General features: G+C 46.9%; 5 protein-coding genes across 5 annotated transcripts; 2 read left to right on the plus strand and 3 right to left on the minus strand.

Moving 5' to 3' along the window:
• Nucleotides 1-523: 523 nt before the first annotated feature.
• Triagg1_10160 (uncharacterized protein) lies at nt 524-5013 on the minus strand (the record flags this gene model as incomplete). Its single annotated transcript, XM_062894201.1, has 3 exons — nt 524-562; nt 888-1366; nt 1443-5013. 3 exons carry the CDS (start codon nt 5011-5013, stop codon nt 524-526), a joined length of 4089 nt encoding a protein of 1362 aa, XP_062750900.1.
• Nucleotides 5014-6125: 1112 nt separating this feature from the next.
• Triagg1_10161 (uncharacterized protein) lies at nt 6126-15467 on the minus strand (the record flags this gene model as incomplete). Its single annotated transcript, XM_062894202.1, has 1 exon — nt 6126-15467. The coding sequence occupies one exon, from the start codon at nt 15465-15467 to the stop codon at nt 6126-6128; it is 9342 nt and encodes a 3113-aa protein (XP_062750901.1).
• A 711-nt stretch (nt 15468-16178) lies between these two features.
• On the plus strand, nt 16179-16908 carry Triagg1_10162 (uncharacterized protein; the record flags this gene model as incomplete). Its single annotated transcript, XM_062894203.1, has 2 exons — nt 16179-16542; nt 16616-16908. The coding sequence occupies 2 exons, from the start codon at nt 16179-16181 to the stop codon at nt 16906-16908; spliced, it is 657 nt and encodes a 218-aa protein (XP_062750902.1).
• A 1643-nt stretch (nt 16909-18551) lies between these two features.
• Nucleotides 18552-19622, plus strand: Triagg1_10163 (uncharacterized protein; the record flags this gene model as incomplete). Its single annotated transcript, XM_062894204.1, has 1 exon — nt 18552-19622. One exon carries the CDS (start codon nt 18552-18554, stop codon nt 19620-19622), a length of 1071 nt encoding a protein of 356 aa, XP_062750903.1.
• Nucleotides 19623-20094: 472 nt separating this feature from the next.
• On the minus strand, nt 20095-21268 carry Triagg1_10164 (uncharacterized protein; the record flags this gene model as incomplete). The annotated part of the gene is made up of 4 exons (XM_062894205.1): nt 20095-20240; nt 20301-20456; nt 20509-21135; nt 21202-21268. The coding sequence occupies 4 exons, from the start codon at nt 21266-21268 to the stop codon at nt 20095-20097; spliced, it is 996 nt and encodes a 331-aa protein (XP_062750904.1).
• Nucleotides 21269-21485: the final 217 nt, after the last annotated feature.

A 21485-nucleotide genomic window follows, 5' to 3' on the forward strand; every position in this document is an offset into this window, starting at 1 on the left:
CAAGTGTTTCTACTGTTGTTTTAATTCAATGTAAACGGTCATCTAAATTTCGATCAATTTCAATAGTTGGCTTAGTTTCATAATTACCTGCCAAATATAATAGCACCATTCTGGTGTTTATTATTACCAGCTGTAGTTGTTACAAGTGATGTACTTAAAGCGAATAGGTAATGGTGATATGAGTCACATTCCGAGCACCATTTAAATACTTCTTTATCAAAGCTCCATCTTTTTCCAGAAAGGTCGCCATGTATTCGGAGATGCTCCAGGCATGAACTTATAGCACCTAGGTAGCACTGGTCCCTTGGGACAGTTGACCAATTCTTGCAAACTTGTTTAGGCGCAAGAATGACATCTCCAAGCCCTTTATAGAATATGACCCCCTTGATTATACTTTGGTTGAGTAGTTCGATCCAACCGCCGTGTTTGTCGGCAATCCGATGTCCTTTGATACGATGGTTTGGATCCATTAACGCGAGTTTGTAGAACTCAAGGCCATAAATTGTGCTTTTGAATAGGCCGCTTAATCTGCGTTGACGACGAGAATGCTCTTCAGCCCATTCTAGGACTTGGCTCAAGTCGCACAGCAACTCTTTTAGAAGAAATGTGTTTCTCTCCCAATTCGCAGTATCATTGAGTAAGTCTCTAAGCCCATTATTGCGGAGATGTTGGAGAAGCATGGCCTTTATTTCATGCAGATTGGACTGTCCATTGGGAAGTGATGTCGATTGTCCGTTTTTGGATCTGTGTACAACAGCCATACATTCCAGGACCGAGAACTGCGGAACCAGCCATCCACGTTGCTCGTCAGGTTCATATAAAAGAGTCGGAGATGTAAGGGACCTGGTAATCATTTCGTGGAACCTGGTCTCTCTCGAAAATCTTACGCTGTCATTTTGAACTTCGAACGTAACGCTAGCCGCGAGAGAAGCAGGAGATTTTGAAACACCCGCATTGATTCCGAGGCTCTTCAGAATAAGAAAAGCACCCGCACCGCTCAGTTGAGTCACTTCAATAGCAGCCGGGTCCACGTTGGCGAGCTGAATTAAATAAGAGCCGCACCAGCCAAGAAAGGTGCGAGTAGCATTCTTGAGAAGTTCAAGCTTAAAGGAGGCCGAATTTCCCTCCCCTTGGTAGATGTGATATTTGTCGGTGTATTCAGACAGGGATATACCGTTTCCCCCATCGCTGACCAAGTGCCACTGAAATGCAGTCCCAGCGTGAGTCTCCCATGCCGCTGTGGCTGCTAAAAGGGTAGCTGACCCTTTCAAGACAATGCCATCCTCGTATTCAAAAGGATAATTAACGGCGGCTAGATTAACCATAATGTCAAATGGAATATCGAGGCCTTTTGGTATAGAAAAGTCTAATTTGAGCGTGAGCAACAATGGGCTTATGCAAAAGTAACCAAGGAAAGACTGTCTTAATAATACGTAACTTACCTCTTCTGTTCCCTCCTATTTCTCTGAATCGGCTGCGGTCGGAAATAGGGGCATCTAAAGCGATAATTGCGTTTGTAAACAAGTCACGCCAGCAACTCTTGCGGTTATTTGCCTCTCGTAATGGTAGAAGCTGCACTTCGATGATAACAGAGTCCGGTGAATCTCTCCTCGTATAGAGACAAAACTGGAATGTAGAAAGGCAGATATTCCCTGACTGGGCGGGCCGTATAGCGCAGCAGAGCCATGTAAATGCTCTTGCTAATTCTGTGAGATCGCCCAAGGTTCCTGACGCAGTAACAATAGCCGTTTGGTATTCTGAGTCTTGCAAGTGCTTAAAGCGTACCGACACTTTGTTCAGACTCTCGCTGACTTCTTCATCGCCATGCAAGCTTTCCTCTGAATCCCATGCAGCTTGGACATAATCTAAAAGGACTTTACCAGTTTTAGGAAAATGCTCCAAGGCATAGCCTTTACAAACGGCGGCCTGCGCATCCGTCTCATTTCCGCTGATAGTTAGAATTGTCGAAAAGTGCACTCCATTTCGATATAACTGCATCGCTTGTGGTACCTCCCAATTGATTTTTAATTCCATGTGGGTATACCTGACCAGAGAAGCAAGATGTTTTTCGAAGTCAATAAAGCCTTCTCCCATCCTCATAAAATTCCGTTCACTGCGGTCAACCTTCTGTCCAGAGCCTTTCCGGGACGTGAGAGGTTTGATATTTGCAGCATCTGCTTCAACGTTCAGGATAAGTAGTTCGACCGCTGCCTCGTTTCCGGTGTCTGTATCCCACGATATTATCGAATGGTCAAAGCTGTCTTTAGAGGACAGATCCACCACACCTCGGTCGAGTAGCAGCTTGGCCGTTGCTGTTTGCCCATTGCCAACTGCCCACCACAGTGGTGTCCTACCAAACGTATCTCTAGAGTTCAAGTCAACTCCTTCTAAGTCGAGGAGTAGGATGACTATCCGCTCGTACCCATTCCCAGCTGCCCATGACAGCGGCGTCCGGCCATAATTATCCTTAACATCTGGTTCGACACCATGTTCAAGGAGTTGGATTGATATCTCCCTATCTCCGTTCCCAGCTGCCCACGATAGCGGTGTCCGACCATGTCTATCCTTCACATGTTGATCGACACCGTCTTTAGCAAGGAGTAGTTTGACTACCTCCTCATGACTATTTTTCACTGCCGATAATAGCAGAGTTTGACCATTTTCATCCTCAATATTTGGCTCGACACCGTCCTTTTCAAGGAGCAATTTGACTATCTGCGTGTGACAGTGTTTTGCTGCCCATGATAGTGGCGTCTGGCCATATTTATCTTTAATATCTGGATCGATTCCGTCCTTTGCAAGGAGCAACTCGGCTGTCCGCTCGTCCATATTCTTCACTGCCAATAGTAGCGGCGTTTGCCCACTTATATCCTGAATATTTGGCTCGATACCATCCGTGGCGAGTAGTACTTCGACGAGTGTCGGATTCCCATTCTCCGCCGCCCACAATAACGGCGTTCGATTGTTTTTATCCTTGAAATTTATGTCGATATCAGCTCCAGAGAGAAGCTGTTTTACTCTCGTCGTTTGGCCTTGCATTGCGGCTTCCAACAGGTCCCAATTACGATCATGTGGCCGTAGCTGCAATGATGAGATGAGTATATCCCACTTAACGCAGGGGACTTTTTGTTTTGCTTCCGCTTCGTAATCTCGAGATAATCCGTGGGCTAGTTGATGTACAAGTCTCTCAAGTTGTGACGTGCTCTCACGAGCATGTCTCTGTCGCTCTGAAGTAAAATCGCGAAGGTCAACCGGACTGTTTGTGACAATGCACACTAATGACACGGGTATTGGCGCTACAAAATCTTCAGGAAATCCTCCTAGCCAGGGTCCTTCTAGATCTAGCGTTGCTTCTGATGATTGCCATTGTTTGTATGCGTATACTCCACGCGCCGCAAGTTGAATTCCTTTTTGAGATGAAGGTGATAGATGAAAGATTTCTCCCATAACGGTGATGTTGAACAGCGTTACGAATATGGTCTCCGCTCCAAAATTCTGTAAGAATAGTTTTGCTCTATCACCAACAGCAATCTTTCCCAGTCCATCCAACCTAATAGGATTCAGCCCGGTGTCCGAAACAGACGACAAGCGAATATCGAGCTTATGGCTAAGCCGTTCCTTGAGGGATGGTTTAAGTGTCAATAGGTGATGCACCCGAGCAGATTGCTCTGCAAGTTTAATTGCATGCTCTACTTCGTCCTGGATCCGCCCCTCTACCCCGAGAGTGAATGAGCCATACTTGATGCCGGATGCGTTAAACACACATATGGCATTCTCACATTTGCGGATATGAGCAATCACAAAAGTCTCGGTATTTCTGTCCTGAGGCTTGAGGAATCTTGATTCCACGAGTCCCTTGTTGAAAGGCTCAAGTTCGCCATCTAAGGCAACAGGCCATCGTAACGGGCCCTCAGTCTTGAGGATCGCCACTGGGCCATCTTCTGGAAGTTCAAATCTCCAAGGGGGGGGAAGGGGGGGAAAGTGGCTTCGTAAGCCAGTAATACTCTCCACAGTCGCCTGTGCAAGGTTTCTTTCTTCCATAGTCTCGCCATATCCACGTCGCGTCAGAACATAGGTGTTGACTGCCCTAACCCCAGCGAGGCTCCCAGCATTAATAAATGTTTCCCTGTACTCTTCTAAAACATCAAGAGTAGATGGATCTTTTGTCGTTTTGGAAAATATCATCCGCGTGCATGCTCCCTCCACCTGGGGATGCTGTTGGGGGAATTCGCAATTTACTTGCTCGCGAATTTTGGGTAAAATGTCCTTCCAGGAGACACCAGCTTTCAACGCCTGATTCAATATTGGGACTAGAGCCTTAGTCAAGGCACCAACAGTTTTGCCCTGTTCATCGATGTATTCCCACGCCGTCTCTGAATCTGCCGCCGCGACAATCCAAACGGGGTTTTCGTTGACCGCTAGGTTTATGTATTTCTCAAAGTCGAAGTCATTATATCGGAGCTGCTGCATATTGATAGACAAATCCCTACGCAGTACAAGGGGGAGTCCTTTCGGGGTCGCACTCTCATTATGCCACGGATCGCTGAGTATATTCTCCGAGTAGCAGCAATCGAAGATGACTGTCACGTTTTTGGTAATATCAGTCGTTCGCCGCACGAGAACTGATATCTCCACATCCAGAATGCCTTTGAACTCCCCGGAACTCTTATAATCCATTGGAACAATAAACTGGTACTGCTCAGGCCGGTCCGTCTCAGCAACGACTCTAGCAGTAGCATCTTCCGTCAACCGGGGTTCAACTCGTCCACCATAGCCAGAATAAAACACCACAACGACGTCATCTTCCTTCACTTTGGCGATAAGTTTCTCCCAAGACTCAAGAATATTTTTTCGTACTGCCTCTTCGCCACAACATAGAATAGCTTCAAACCCGCATTGATCGAGGAGTAGTTTCATAGTGGCAACATCATTCATCGGCCCCTTGAGCCAAACAAATGGGCTGGCAATGAGTAATGCCCATTTGCCGGAACTTTTGGACTTGAACTCAGACATAATATAGATGGCGTCGGCGATAGAGAAGAGATATATAGTTAAAATGAACTGTCTATAATAACAAATACTAGAGGCGGAAACCAATTTGCTTTATAGTAAAGAATATTGTGCTTGCATATATTCAGCAGCTCGCCTAAAATATACCATGTACATGTACCTCATTCATATAGGCATTAATACAGCAGCAACGTGTTTGATCGTAATTGGTAAGTCTAGCAATACCTTCAGCCAGTCATAAATGTATATTGAATTACTCAATCAAAGAAAATACTACTTCCTGAGTTCATTGGCTGCCTTGTCCTGCAAGTCGTTACCGGTGTGGGGATTTCACAATGGTGTGGGTGGTACGAGCGACAGGATCTGGTAATCCTCAAGAAATCGAACACTCTGTCTGTCTTCAAAGGGCTTGTAGGCATTTCTTCTCTCTCAATACGACATCAAGCGTCTCGGATAGCTGTGAAACTTTGCAGTTGTTCGTGACTGATAACATGGCCGATGTCTTTACAAACAGAGTGGACACAGCTATAAGTGAAGGGGGTCTTATATGTACATTACCTAGGCTGGAATTTCAAAGGTTGGAAGACTAGAAAATTGCCACTGAGGATGCCTGATGGGGTGCCTGTTGAAACGCCTTTTGGAATGCGCAATATAATGTCCGATAAAATGCCTAACAACATTCCTGGTACCGTGATGTGCGTGAGAATATGGCCAATGATGATTGATAAGTTAGAATTCTTCGGTGACAGAGTGGAGTAGTTGTAGTTAAAATAACGTGAGTGTCGTATTGAGAGTGTTGGATAAATTACATGTAGATAAGATGTAAAGGCTGGGGCGTAGCCTTCCTCTCTGACCTAGATGTTGCAGCTTTACTGAACCTCTTGATAATAAATATAACCTCCATGTAGATAAGATGCTACTTGTGTATCATCGAAATAGTAAATTGAATTCCAATATTTCTAAATGCAGAAAACAATATTTAATCATTATAGCTTGATCTCTTGTGGACCAAGCAAGCCCACCACATCCATTCTTGGAAACCATGATTCATGAGTGATATTATACTCATCGAAGAACTATACTAATTCCAAGACTAATTTACAATATTGTTATCACTAGACTGGAAAGTCTTCTTTCCTTAGCAGCTCTCCTCTTAAAATACTCCCCCAGTGAGTTTTATCATTCACTTCCGAGTTCCACCGTATCGCCAGTAAAGCTTTCAGAAACACTATCGGGCTCTTGTTGAATTTGGTAAGCGCATCGCCAGACCGAGAAACAATGAATCCATCGGGCTCAACCGTAACGCCATCTTCAGTAGGACCATATGACAAGTTGAGCAGTGTGCAAACTTCATGGTAATCCTCTTGCGAAGTGATGTATAGTTGACCACTAAAGAGATTGAGCAAAATCCGCAACCGAGAAGGAAGACGCCAATTGTCCGGAAGGGCAGGTGTCGAGTAAAGCTTCAGGCTTTCTAACGAAGTGTATGCCAGGCTCGGTAGTGGTGTGTAGAGATGCAAATGTACATGCTGCGACCGGGTTATCCGTGACTTCAGCTCCTGTGCTTCGTACGGGCTAATAATCACCAGACGTTGCACGGTGCCGTCTGGCTGTGCTTGACTCAATATCCACTGCACCGAGCGCTGGTAAAAGTCGTCGTTGTCGACATCTCGTGTTAATATGACTGTTGACATGAAATCTTGGGTGACGTAAATATCATCTGGAAAGCAGTTGATATCCAATAACTGAGCAGCACGCGTTTTCCCGAGAGCCTGAAATGCCGGAAAGAATGGCTCTGAAGGGACAAATAGTCCAGAAGTTACAAAGTCAACAAGTCTTGGATCACGCGTGTGTTCTTCAGGCTCAATTGGTCGTGGTCTCTCAATCTGCCTCTCCTGGACGGTTTCGGGTGATAGTTCTCGTTCCTGTTCTTCCCATAACACTGAGGAACGAAGCTGAGTGTTTCCAAACTCGACACACCGCTTCCAAATAAGTTCTGTCTGTGGAGTTTCGTCAAAGTTAGAGGGGTTCACCGGTTGTTGATCAGTGTTGCGCGGCCTGTATCGGTCGTCCAATGACTGCATCTCTGTTTCCAAAAACTCTTGCGCCAGTTCTAAAGGCAACTGGATACCATCACTTGTTGTGACCGATTCCCAGAGGACACGTTGTTTCTCGAATCGGCAGCCTTGTACTGCCCACATCGGAATGCATCGATGAAGATCTACGAATGTTTCGTGAATTGCCCAGGCCAAGACATCGAGCACCTGGATTGGACGATTGCTATCCTCTCCTCTCAGCTTGAGGATTCTCGCTTGGATTTCATCGGATATGCAGAAAACGACGAATTGCCCTTGGCCAAGTTTTCGCATTCTCATGCAAGCTTGTACGAGTCGGTCTTTGGTCAATCCGGGGCCCAGAGTGACAGCCGCTCTATAATTGGTCGGAAGTCTAAGGTCAGTGCCTCTTGTATGTGCTTCGTCTAAATATACCAGACAAACATCTAATTGCTGTCCATATGGTGATGTTTGAAGACTCTCGACGCGCCCTTGGCGATCAACCACACAAAGCTCGTCATTGTCATCGAAATAGACCACCGCCTTCTTCCCTTGACTCTCTGACATCTTTTCAAGCCAAGTAGTGGCTAATTGAAGATTGGTAAGCTCAAGTATTTGGGCGCCAACGTCAAGAATGACTTGGACAGGCGGTTCCATTGAGATGACCAAATCCAACAGGGCTTCAGCGTCTGAATTCTGCGTACCGTCAGCCTTTCGCACATGGGCCACCGAGTTTTCTGGCTGCAAGATATTAGAAAGAACCAGTGCATTAGTATGACGCTGCTCTGTAAGATCCAGATGCTTCATGTGGAGAGGCATGAGATTGCGCGAATCGCAGGTTCCGCTGAAACCAGTGGTGGGCAGTGTTTTGATCTGGCCTATGTCCCAGCCTGAAGCTGATAGCTTTTCGGGAAACTCTTTCATTTCCTTGGTGAAAACAATGTGTGACAAGAAATAGTCGATGGCATTCTTTGCGAAGCGAAAGTGAGGAAATATCTCATGAATTGCTTGGTGGCGATCCTTCATGGTTACTCCAGCCAGACTCTTGAAGGCGTCTGGTAGATCGGGGGCATCAAGCACCCAGTCCTGGTATTGCACCTCAGCTTGGTCTGCACGTAATAAATGATCAAAATTAGCGAACAGATCGTCATCAGAGAGACCGCCGTAGTAGTAGGTAAGTGAGGTCAGCACAATAACAACGTCAGGATGGCTGAATTCGGATCTGGTCGTGGGACTATCCTTGGCTCGATAGGGGACAGCGAGTCGAGTTTTCGGCGTGCGATTTAGATCCAGGCCGTAATTCACCCTCCAGCGCTTTTGTCTGAATGCAAAGCTCAAAACTCCCTCGGCGATCAATCCTCTGATGAGGAGTAAAGGCCCCTTGATGGATTCTGTGAAGAATCCCGACTCGACTTCGACAGAGTTGATCTGATTCGCATCTAGACTGCTGTTCGAGATGTACTCACGAACACACTCCCTGATAGCGGGCGGCTGTCTCATTATAGGTAATCCTGGAACCCCAACAGTGCAGATTTCTTCAGCAAGCAAGCTCAACAGCATGTCCTCTGCATTTTGGCGCAAGATACGGATGCGTGGAAATTGTCCTCTTTTCGAATCGGAAATGTCGATAGACTGAGGCAGTTTGTCTCGTATTAGGTGCACAGCTCGCATTACCATGCTGAGCACACGTTGTACGATGATCCAACGATTTGGACTCAGATCAATGGCGACTTGTGATCCGATCGTGTAAATGAGCTCAAATTTGATGCTGAATATGTCATCGCTCTCATCGACAATAAACCGCGAATGAGTGTTAAAGTAGTGCTGGACATTGAGCAAAATTTGGCCAACTTCTTCTTGAGAGTTGAGACAATTCTCGATCCCCATGAGTTTGAACGACAACAGATGCTCAGGCTGCATCAGAAGAACGCCGCCAGTCTCGGAGCATTTCTTCAAAAAGTTACAGATTGTTTGAGCATCAGATTCCGTCAGCTTGAGCGACCTCGAGAACGGCATTTGATAAACTTGATGGTTCATCAGCCCTCCAAGCTTGGACGTCAGCATTCGAAACAATTCCTTGGCCTGAGGTTTGGTGCCGATTACGCAAACAAGCCGTGAACCGTCCGCTAAATACGAGGCAACCGTTGGTAAAATCACTGTTGACTTGCCTTCGCCCATGTTTAGCTGCATAGTTGCATTTTGGTTCCGAGGTGGGCTTCGCATCTTCGACGCAATATTCTCTTGCACCTCGCGAATCATGATTCCGCTTTCAACTTCCAAAAGCAGTGATTCGGGATAGTCCATCGGATCCCAGTTTGTATGGCCTGTATTCTGTATTTCTTTGATTAGCTCTGTGTGATTAGCATGTTGATTGAGCATTCTCTCGGCTCTCTGAACCATTGTCAATGACTGCGCGTAGATGACGATTACTCGCCTCCATCTTAGCGGAAGGCTTTTCCAGTTTTCTCTGGCAAGCTGACCGAGGAAAAACGTGGGTGAGACTCTCGGTGCCGTAAACACCGTGGCAAGCAACGATGCTGATGTTGTGCAAATTTCGGGATCGCCATTTGTGCGAGTTGCTTCCTTGAGTGAGTAGTATATCCAGTCGCTCTTGTGTTCACATTCCGTCAAGTAATCTTTAAGAATGTGGAAAAGCGTCTCCGTGTCCAGTCTTATTATATACGATGTAACGGTGCGGCTGTGGGATCTCTGGCTGTCGTCGAGATCTTGAATGTATCTGTGCTCGGAATCCCGCGATGCATGTTGCCGCAGGAAGTCAAGAAGTTGTCCTAGTTTCTCGTGAGGCTGTTGAGACACAGTTTCTCCGTCCAGTAGGTCCAACAGAGTGTCTGATAAAGCCCTTGGTGACGGAGTGTGGTGATCAAACAGATCTGCCTGGTTGACAAAACCCCTACAAGACACAGGTGCTGGGGCTGGCAGGGGCCCGGCAATATTCGGCATCGATATCCTTTGTACTTTGAGCAACCGAAGACGGTCACCCAATGTCTCCAAGTACTCGAAAAGTTCATAGTTGTCATACCATTTCCGCCAAATCGGTAGAATACCGTCCCTAGCTCTCGAAGTAAATATATAACTGGACCAGTGTGCATCATCTGGCGTCACTGGCATGTCACAAACCCATTGCTCTCGTAATTTGGATACGAAACGCGCGACTGCATCAGACTGATTGCTCTCAAAGACTTTCGATCGCCTTTCTTTTCCTTCCCAGTAGTTCTCATTGTCCAAGTATGGTAAAGACGCCTCTTTGCTGAAGCCAAAAGGTATCGCATGTTGTAACGCGATACTTTTGATGTGCAAGTCATTGAATATACGTCCCGCAGGCATGTCAAATACATCCACATCGGGGACCCTGAGAGAGCCGATGGACGGAGTATTTGCACAAGCTACAAGAGCTTGAACAGCGGCAACGTTGTGATTTTTAGCATATGCCATGGTTGCAGCGCAAAACATTAATTGAAAGCGGCAAAACGGTGACTCTCCATTGCGAAAACTGTGGTGAAAGCGACACCAATAGTCTGCAAAAATTGCATCCGCGTTCGAAAGCCATTTGCAGTCATAACCAATTTCTTCATGAGGCAAGGGAGTATCCGGACCTTGAGTGCCCGACTTATTCCTAAGCAAGTCCCACATATGTCCGGTGAATGCGTGACTTATAGGCATGTGAATCGTTCTTCGGCCTTCAACAACCATGGTGGCAACTTCAAACGCACGTCGTGATCTTTCACCGTTTCTCACGCCATCCCGAGACTTGTATGGCATGTCTTCAGCAGTGGTGTGACTCTCGGCGCCGAACCCAGACACGCAAAAGGTTGAATCTCTTATTAGGTGTCGTAGTCCAAGGGTTCCGTTAACGTGATTTCGTATGGTGTATGCAGCTGGTCGATCAGGGTAAAAAAGCGTGCTTTGGTTCACCCCTTCTATCACTGACTGCACAGCGGTATGCAGTGATCCTGCTTGCGATAGGAAGCTGAGCTGTTTATCCCAGTCAATGGTCTCCATTTCTCGCACATCCTTTGGATAATATTTCCTCCCGGGTGATAATCTTGAGATGCGTCCGAGAATATCAAGGTCCTTTTCTGATAGTTGCTGAAAGGATCGGACGGCGGCGGAGTTGAGAATGGACAGACACTGCTCAGTTCCCGTTTTACCAGTGAGGCTATCAGGCAGACAATATGATGTGAGTCCATGGAGGTAGGCCAGGCAAAGCTTACTCTGCAAGCTGCCATTGTCGACTAAACGGCCCAGTCTTGTGTCTATAGTAAATGGGTGAACACGGACTGAAGTGCCATATGCAACCCCAACTTGTACATGTCCTGGAACGCCCGAATAGTAAACATCGCCATCTGGAACCAGGATCATCCGCTTGTTTTTGCTGTCGCGTAGCGTCAACTTGCTCTGGAAGCCAACCAAGGTGCCGATTTGCTGAACCTTGTCCACATACATTCCACGAAACTGCCGGCAACGAACTCTAGAAGAGGCGTGTTGAATGGAAAAGTCCAGCTGAAGGCGTGGTAAATGGATATTGAGAGTTGACGTGATATCGTCAAGGATGAGATGTATATGAGTCTCTTCCTCCAATGAGCGCAGAGTTTGGCAAATCCTCTTCGTGGTAGACGAAGTAGGGCAGATGAGGGTCTGTCCTGGCCTTTGAAGAACCCATTCAGATCCGGTATCTTCTAAATACCAGTTGGAATCCGAAGAACACCATGCTGATTCCACGGGCCGAAACTCAACGAGGCCTGATTGGCGATTATACCAGTGAACATGGTTGGTGATGAAGCTCTCTGGTAAACTGGCGATCAAGACGCTGCGAGGAACTAGATCCAGAGTCTCAATATCGTTTGATGCCACAATAATGAGCTCTGGAGGGCTGGAATGATTCATTCCGAATGCGAGATTATAACTGCGATGCCTTTTCATTGATGAGAAGAATGTTCCGGGAACATCCGCGGGCATGACGTTGATCATTTCCCTCCCCAGTAGCTCTTCAAATACCGGGTGTTCCTCGTACGACAACGGAAGACGAGAAGGCGGCAAGCCGTTGACCAACAGCTCTCCAGTCAAGACATTTATCTGAATGGACGAAGAGCTTTTGCCATTGCCTGAAGTGGTTTTCGTCTCTAACCAGTGGTATTCATCCTTGGATAATGCGTTCCACATGCCTTGTCCGTTATAAAAAGGCAAGGTTTTCTTCACTGCCAGGTTCAACCCTTGATTCAGCCCATCAAGAGTCCGGGAAAGAATGATTTCATGAGACTTGTACAAAACACGTTGTTTTTGCAATAGCAGGTACGTGTACAAGGGCTCAGTGCATTTGCCAACTCCGCGAGAGAGACTCTGTATAATAATCGACGAGCGCATTAGTATATCCATCTGCTCGGCATCTGAGAGCGTCCGTCTCAACTGCATCCTGTCCAGATCAAAAGATGCAATGCAAATGAGTGCCATCTGCGAGATGATGAGATAAAACTCCTGGCGCTGTTCTTCCTTGTTGTATCCAGATAACTTGTCTTGCAGCAGAGTAATCCAGCTCATGGCAACTTGGCGACATCGCCTAAGAAACTGGTGGTATTTGTCGCCCAATTGTATCTTCACCCAGCAATTCCGAACTCTGGTTGCGATGGCGATAAAGGTACTCAGCGCTACATAGGACTCCCAGTTCTTGTGTATCCTATCCACTGAAAGATATAGGCCTTCAAGAAGCCTCTCAAGAAAAGCATCGTCGGAAAGTTGTTGATGGCTGGCCCTATAGGTAGAGCCAAAATGTGGTAGACCTGCTTGGTCAATTATCTGCATTATCATGAGAGCAGTGTCCGACTTGTTAAAGTCGACCTTGGGCGAAAATAGCTGCACAAGAATATTTTCCCACTGAATGCTATAACCAACGGGTAGACTGGCCATTGCCTTGGACTCTTCAAGTGAAATCTCATGTGAGTAATCGCACTGTTGAGATAAGACATGGTTCGGAGGCGGTCCGTTTTCTCGTCCAGGTGGTCGAAAGATGAAGTCTTGAAGAGCATTATTTGGCTCCGACAGCTTGAACATGAGACTTGTAGAGAATTTATTCTCGTTTGTAAATCGTGAAACAAAGCATAGCCGAACATTATCGTAATATTCGTAACTTAGGCCGTTCCTGACCAAAACATCGCCCTCACCTGAGCATGTTTTGATCTGTTTCTCATGACGATGCGTTCGTTTGTTTAACTTTGTTGTCGATGCCAGCCCTAATCTGTGAGTATCCCCCGTGAAATACGGTAAAAGATGTTCACCCAGATGGTCCACAACCTCGTCTCTTCTGGACCCAGAATAATCGCACTCTAGGACATCGTTTATGACTAACATTGTCAAGCTTCTCCATGCCCCGAAACGAGGAGGAACATTCAGTTCAAAGACGGCTGACCAAACCTCAAGTTCATTAGTCGGAAGAGGCCACTCGTGGATGTCGATGGTAAGCTCATCAGCCCGTTCGTCTAAGAGATGCTTCCTGCAGTTGCCGCTGTGATATTGGTTCACTCTTCCCGTTGTTTCGTTCACAAATGTAACGAATTCGCAATGGAGACTGGAGGATTCCTGCTTGAGATCATTGTATTCTCCAAGTTTCTCATAATACTCTTTTCGTTTGCGCTCTCTTTCTTGCATCGCAACCATTTCAATATCGGTGCGTAGCGTCTGATGAAGGGCAGACTCAGCGCAATACCGAACTGAGAATGAGTTTTTATGTCCAAATGAAGAGAATATCGAAGAGATTCCAGACAAACGCCCATTGATATATTTCTCGAGATCAGCTAACCTCAGACAGTGATCACAAGAGTGGAGCAATAGCGATTGCAAGAGCTCAGCTGGAATCTCGGGGCTGTACTCTTTCAGAAGAGGAATCTGGTTGCACACTGACCTGTCGCAGGCCATCCATAGCTCCAAGATTGTCAACGATGCAATTGACAAACTTTTTGGACACCCAGAGTAGTACTTTTGTGAGAGACGATGGTACTCTTTGGCTAAATCATACAGTTGGGTGCATGTATTCTCGTTGGCCCTGGCCTCGCTCATCCAATGAGGTAAAGACGACTCAACCCATTTCTCAAAGGCTGACAAGTGAAGGATGATGCTCTTTTCCGGTAGATCTTTCAAGTCTGGGATACTTGACTGGTCATACTTGCGGAATATCCATGGCGCCCTGAACGTATTCATGTATTGATCATCCTCTCTGGCATCAATGCTGCGAATGAAGGCGTCCAACCTCGGATATGGCTCCGATGCCTCATTAGGCAATATTCGCATAGATAGATCATTGAGGTCCACATCAGCATCTTTTTCTTCGCATATCGACTCCCAGCGTCGCTGAAGGCAATCCTTGGTTTGTCTAAGCTCATCATGAGCGATTCTGACCCAGGGGTCTTGGAAATCATCGCCCAACTTTTTCAGCCGTCTCCCAATCTTACTCATCATACAATGTAAAAGATCACTTGAGAATTCCCTCTTCCGCGCAATGTTCAGAGCATATGTCATTAGGAAGATCATAAACTCTTTATAGAGGAGTCTGTCTGAGTGAAGCCGTTCAAAAAGTAGTTGTAGAGTAACTCGAATCATAAGCCAGACTGGAGATCTTTGCCAGGGCATTGAGGCGGTCTTCCAGACAACCTCTTCTCGAGTGTTTTTAGAGATGGAGGAAGCCGGCATGGCGTCCTTGGCGAAAACAAGAAGGACGGCATTAAGAAAATCAGTGACGAGGAAGGGATCCGTTGTATCCCTATGCTCAATGTGAAACTGACCTGCCTTGAGAATTTTCGGTTTCGCTTCAGCAACTTCTTGGCGACTCATTTTGTCAATAGTATCTGTAAAGGCTTGTATAAACCCACTTTCACAGAATCTCTTGACGGGAATCGAGATGGACGATGCGGGAAAATGACGTTGAAGCCGACCGACAGTTCCCATGACAGCTCCATTTGTTGGAGAAAGCTCAAATGCCTCCAGTATTATTGAATCTTGGTTTTTTCCAATAATGATCCCGGCGTTTTGAGCCTTTATGTGCAATGGTAGCAGCACATTTGGCCTGGAGTCGTTGTCCATTGTTCGGTCAAGATCGAGAGAATGCAGAAGCTCAGCAAGCTTCTGCCCGTCAATAAACCCGGACTCGGATCTGACGCTTTGAAAGCAAACCATTGCTTCCTCAGCGTCATTAACCCATTGATAGCGCGGAGAGTTCACGTGGCATTGAAATTCTCGCAGTGCTGAAATCACCAGGCGAAGCAGCGCGCTGTCGTCTGAGATAGTTCTGCCGCTGTCTCCATTGTCAGGAAGCTTCGGAGGGAGAAAGACGTGATTGATGATTGATAGAATTGCTCTGTCGTCGTCACCGTCAGAAAACCTGTTGCTGGCAGACATCTTGGGCAGTGTAGGCTTCCTGAGCAGGGTTGGGGAATGTGAGACAAGAGAAGTGATTATCTAACAATCAATGGCTAATCACTGAAAATTTCAGATAGGATGGGCAATAAAGGGATCATAGAGGAGTTATATATACACGCAGGCGATGAAGAGAAAGATTGAGTTTACAGTTAGAAGCATCCCATACCCTGTCCCACCACAAAATATCCACATATAAGAGCCTGCATCGAACAAAGTTCACGCTGTTCGCCTCACTGTTTCCAGTCTTCATAATCAATGTCTCTCACATTATCGTGAGGCAATTGCAACAATCAGGATCAAAAAAAAGTAACAAAAGTATAACTATAGCCCTGCGATTGTGGAGACCTACAAGAGAGGAAAAGGATCTGTTATCCACCAGACGAATCTCCAGGACGCCACTGTGTTAATGGCGCCCTGGATGAGGCTGCGAGATATGGATATGCCACTAGCATCCATAACCCAGTTTTCGGGCCTCAAGGTTCCCCAGCCACTGTGATAGGCTGAATACTTTGATCCGAAGAGTCTCGGGTATTGCGCTATTTGTGCGGGCGGAGCTATCGAAACGCCGCATTCAGATAGCGTAGATCATCATTCATGTAATATTTAGGTTCTCAGTTCTATCGAAGCTTAAAAAGAGTTGAACATCCTCTTCCTGGTGGATTCTTCGCCTCACTTTTACACATCTACAATATGAACGCGACTGTTCTACTCCGCCACTGGCGTCCAAGTCCTACTCGCCTCAAGATTACTCTACGGCCTCAATTCTTCTCAAAGTCTCCGCTCGTATGGAGAACCTGTTACTCCGATCAAGTTAAAGCACCGCACGAGAAGACAGATTGCCATACCACGAAAGCAAAGAGCACAACTCCTGCGGCGGCCACATCGCGGTCAGTGTGGCGCCTCCCCTTCTGGAGCTGCCGGACGACCTGGAGACGAGCGGGAATCAACACGCTGCGTTGTCTGGCGGGCTGTACGCTCGGTGATTTTTCCGCACTATGGATGCTGCAAACTTACTATCCAGAACTCGGCATGACCACAATAATGGCCGCATCCAGTAAGTTTTCGCCCTGAACCTTTTCTAAGGAAACTTCCCAGGAGGATACGTAAAGACTGAAACATCTACACAGTGGTGTCTGGCATCACAACCTCAATCATCGTTGAAAGCGTTTTACTCCGGCGTGGAGTCGACCAACTTTCCTGGCCTATGGCGGTCCGTACTGCGATGGGCATGAGTATGGTGTCGATGGTGGCGATGGAGGCCGCAGAGAATATCGTCGACTACCATCTCACGGGCGGCGTAGTGGCCTTGGGAGATCCAAACTTTTGGATGGCGGCAGCGGTGTCCATGGCTGCTGGGTATTTCGCCCCGTTGCCATACAACTATCTCCGTTTACGAAAGTATGGAAAGGCCTGCCATTGAGTTTCATATTCGTGGTGAGAGTTATGGTGGAATGAATTCAGTAATCAGATTTGAAGTATTAAAATGTAAAATATTGCAAATGCTACCCATAACAAAGTAAGTCTCCTTGGGCGAAATCAATGGATAGAGTGTGAGTCAAATGAAAGACGAACAAAAGGGATGTTACACCTACGTTTTTTTCTTTACACTTTTTCCCCATAGATTTTGCCGCTCTCTCTCCATCGGGGATGACGGAGAAGTCGGGTATGTTTTGGTTCATGTCGGAGATATATCCTTGGAGAAATATTTCCAGCCGCAGACATTTATTAGGTTCCTCCCTCTGGAATTATAGAGGCCTCAAAGTTTCTTCGAGAAACATTATTTTTTTTATAAAAAGAAAACCAGGTGTACTACTGCTAAAACCTTCATTGCATGATAAGAAAAGCGGAAAGTTCATTTTCTTTTTTCCTGCGGGCCCTTCACAATGGCAAAGCTAAAGAGGCTGGTGATTATAGCGGCTAAATGGTATCATATCTACAGGTAGTATTAAAAAGCTACATTTCCACCTTCAGTTTTAGAGTTTCTAAGCATTGTTCCGCGGCTTTCTTCGTAGCCTTTAATAATTATTCTCACTATAGCTGAGGCGAAAGGTAATTGTGACTCACCACCCCTCTAGACCTAACTCATCAAATTGATCCGTGTCCTACCTTATGTTCTAACAACTGCCAAGTTGTAACTTATTCTCTCCACCACGTTGGATGGTTCCATCAAACCCATAAGAATGACAAAACGACTTCGTAATTCCACCTGTGATAGCTCCCAGAGTCAAACGATGAGTTCCAGCGAGTCCCGCCTATCCCTGCAGCCTTACCCAGAAATTCAGCTGACACCACCACGAACAGAACCGACAGACATCCTACATTGTTTTATATAAGCTCCTATCTTCCTCTAAGCCTCACAGTAAATAGGTGATTATTGGCTCCTCTTTTACTGACCCAGTAGGCCCAAGCGGCTTACGAATAGTTTACAAACACTACAACTCCGAAAGACGTGGTCATGAGGTTAATTAGGACCTTAAAAGCCTAACGCCGTCAAAGTCCGGGATCCAGAGACCTGGTTCAATACATAGGAATCTCACTGGACGGCCAGACATACAGGCGCTTGACTAAGATAGCATACGCGTACATCACAAATACATAAAGTCTATACTATATGTTTTCATAGAGTTGGGACAAAGTCAGCATAGAGTCAGTTACGGCTTTTCCGGCCCGGCCATAATAACGCCGCGATGTCCTACATCGCTTCTCTAGGAGCTAAGGGATAGAGCATTACTGGTATTCAGTATAGCTTGGACGGCCAATCCGTGATTCAGCGGAGAAACTGGTTATAGAAGACTCCAAGGAGAAAATGTCCATGCCAAAGACTGATTTGCTCAGCCTGTCAATGGCGCAACAGCTGGGGGGGTTGATGTGGAGTTAATTCGCCCTTGGTTGGTTGGTCAGTCAGTAAACAAGGGATGAAAGTAAAAGGGTCATAAACAATGGTGGTGCGTTGGTCGACAGACTACACATGCATGGGATACTAATATAAATGTATTTGTTCCTCGTCGCGCTCTTCTGCTTCACACTAACCCTCCTTGGTTGTCAGTCCAAGGTTTCACCACGATGCAACCTCTCAGGGTCCTCCTAGCCAGTCTGGTGATCTTCCCAGTCCTGACGGTCGCCGCCCCTTCGCCAGCATCCTCCGTTTCCCTCTCTTCCAAGGTCATCGGCCAGCTTCCAGACGGCACTTGGCTGGAGAACCTCGCGGTACGGCCCAATGGCGACATCCTCGCCACGCTCCTCTTCCCCTACGGCGCCATCTACACCATTCGACAGTCCCCGCAAGGCCCGAATGGCCTGGAGCTGCTTGCCAACTTCACTTTTGTCGATTCCCTCGGTGGCATCACTCCTGTAGCGGTGCCCAGGGGGCTTGAAACTTATGTCGTAGTCGGTGCCAATACGACTGGCCTGTCTCAGCCCATCCCTGGCACGTTCAGCGCCTGGACCGTCACCTTTCAGCCGACAGAGCGCCAACACGTCCGCATTGACAAGGTCAGCGACATGAGCCCCAACAGCATCTTCCTCAACGGCGTTGTCAGCATCCCCGACGTCCCTCACGCGGTCCTCGTTTCCGACTCTGCAGCTGGCAGCGTCGGCCATCTCGACATCCAGACGGGCGAGTTCGACCCTGACGCCTTTGTCTTCCCCGAGATGCAGCCTCTTCCAGGCAGTGCTTTTCCACTGGGCATTGACGGCATCCGTATCCACGACTGTCATCTCTACTGGACCAACGCTTTCCAGGCCACCATCTACCGCGTTGCCCTGGCCGCCTCTGGTTATCCTGCTCTAGGCGCTACACCAGAGATGGTTGCCAACTTGACGTCGCTTGCCCGCGGCCTTGACGACTTTGCTTTCGACTCTCGTGGCAACATTCTTGCCGCCACCAACTTTGACAACTCGGTCTTGTATGTTGACGTGAGCACCGGAGACGCTGGGACTATCTTGGGCGGCGAGGACGACATTACCTTTGCTGGCTGTACGAGCGTGTACTTTGGTCGGGGATGGGCTGAGCCCAATATTTTCTTTGTGAGTACATCGGGTGGGTTGGCGAATCCTGTTGGTGGAAACAGAACAGCTGGTGCGAGTATTGTGTCTGTTGAAATGTGTGGCTTCGCGGACTTGATTGCCGGTTGAGTTGATTGGTTGGGAGATGGACTCGACGTGGTCCAGCTCTGCAAGCAAAATGCAGTTGGCTTAGTTTTTCCTAATAGTATAATACATGATACACATTTCTCTGATACTACAAGCCCTGACTCGCTCATAAGGAATTATTCCCGTATAAATGTTAAAATGAATGGAAATGAGCATATATCCAAACTCTGTAGAATAATTCTACTTCTTTGGTAATTAATTCTTCTATGTCACAGTAAGCTTACGCTAAAGCTAGGAGATTTATGTGAGGGTCTCAGCACAATAGTGCTAACTAAGTGTTTGCCAAGCTATCGGGCTCATCATTACGCAGATATCCTAGAGTGCTTCCCACTGGCCACTTGGATGCTGATTTCTATCTTTGCTATAGTATTCACAGTTGTCATAAGGACAAAAGTCTCGTGGCATTACATTTTCCCAGTTTCAAGTCTTTGACAGAAACATCCTCATCTTGATATCAAAATTGTTCCCCAACAATCTTGTTACTGAGGTTCCACAGCTCATGTGCCTGGTCAATATCTGCCGAGTGGGCCGCTAGGACCTTCAGATCCTCTCCCTTTAACAGAGGTTGAGTATCATGCAAGAAGAAAATCTCTTCGTTGGCTGTCATCAGGCGCTTAGTACCTATTGAATCTCATCCCCGTGTGGTAATGCATAACTTACCTGGAAGAGTTGGGTCCAATGCTGCTCTCAACTGAGTAGAACAGCCTTGCTGTAGTGTCTTTGGCTTATATCTTTCCTTTCCATGCTGTGCTAACAATTCCAAAAACGATTTTGTCGACTCGTCATTTAAGTGGCGAATAAGGCTCGTTCGAATTGCTTGTAGCTGGAGTTAGTTGAAGCTGTCATCATCATTGCACGGTGAACTCACATCCAGGATTCAGAGTATACGCAACGATGCCCCGCAAACGGAATTTTTCATTCAAGGAAATCGTCATCAGAATGTTGGCACACTTGCTTTGGCCATAGGCGCGCCATGGATCGTAATCTTTCCCATTTCCAAAGCTAAGATCGTCAAAGCGAATGCCTGAGAATATGTTTCCGTAGCTGGAGACGGTAATAATGCGAGGAGTACCTGGACCACCGATTTCACCATTAGGATTGGGCCGAGCGGCGGCCATTACTTTGGGCATGATGAGATTTGCCAAAAGAAAGTGTCCAATATGATTGGTGCCAAAGTGTGCTTCGAGCCCATCCTCAGTCAACTGTGGACTTGGCAGGGCCATGACACCAGCATTGAGCATCAATACATCGATTTGTGGAATGGAAGCGTCATCGTTTATTTCTTTTGCTGCCTTGCGCACGCTGGCAAGCGAATCAAGTTCAAGCTGGACAAACTTGACGTCGATGGATGAGCCGATAGACTTGACCTTTTCGACCACGGCCTTTGTCTTCTCCCACGAACGACCCATAAAGACAATCTGGGCGGGGGATGCACGGGCTAGAGAATAGGCTGATTCTGCTCCTAGTCCACCCTCGCTTGACCCGGTGATGACAACTTCAAGGTCAGGTCAGCCATTTGATCGAGAGGCTTGTGCGTACGGATATTACATACAACGCCTACCCCTGACATTTTCAGAGAATTTGTCGACGATTTCGTTTCCTTCTGTCTCGAATCCCCACTGTACCATTGTGGAAGAAGTCCTGGATGTGTTTTGGCGGAATTGATTTGTGCACAGGCGAAGCCAATTCATTCTCGCCGTCAAAGTTTAGCTCGCAGAGCCAGTCCATGTTGATTTTATATCGCAAATCGTATCCACAATCCTGCTGGGATCTATCTAGATGGACTGCAACCTTCAAGTACAACCGCTGTCTCGATGAACTCGATACGACACAGGCATCTGGGTC

The sequence above is a fragment of the Trichoderma aggressivum genome (genome assembly GCF_033847375.1).
Source record: "Trichoderma aggressivum f. europaeum strain CBS 100526 chromosome Unknown scaffold_066, whole genome shotgun sequence".
Taxonomy (NCBI): domain Eukaryota; kingdom Fungi; phylum Ascomycota; class Sordariomycetes; order Hypocreales; family Hypocreaceae; genus Trichoderma; species Trichoderma aggressivum.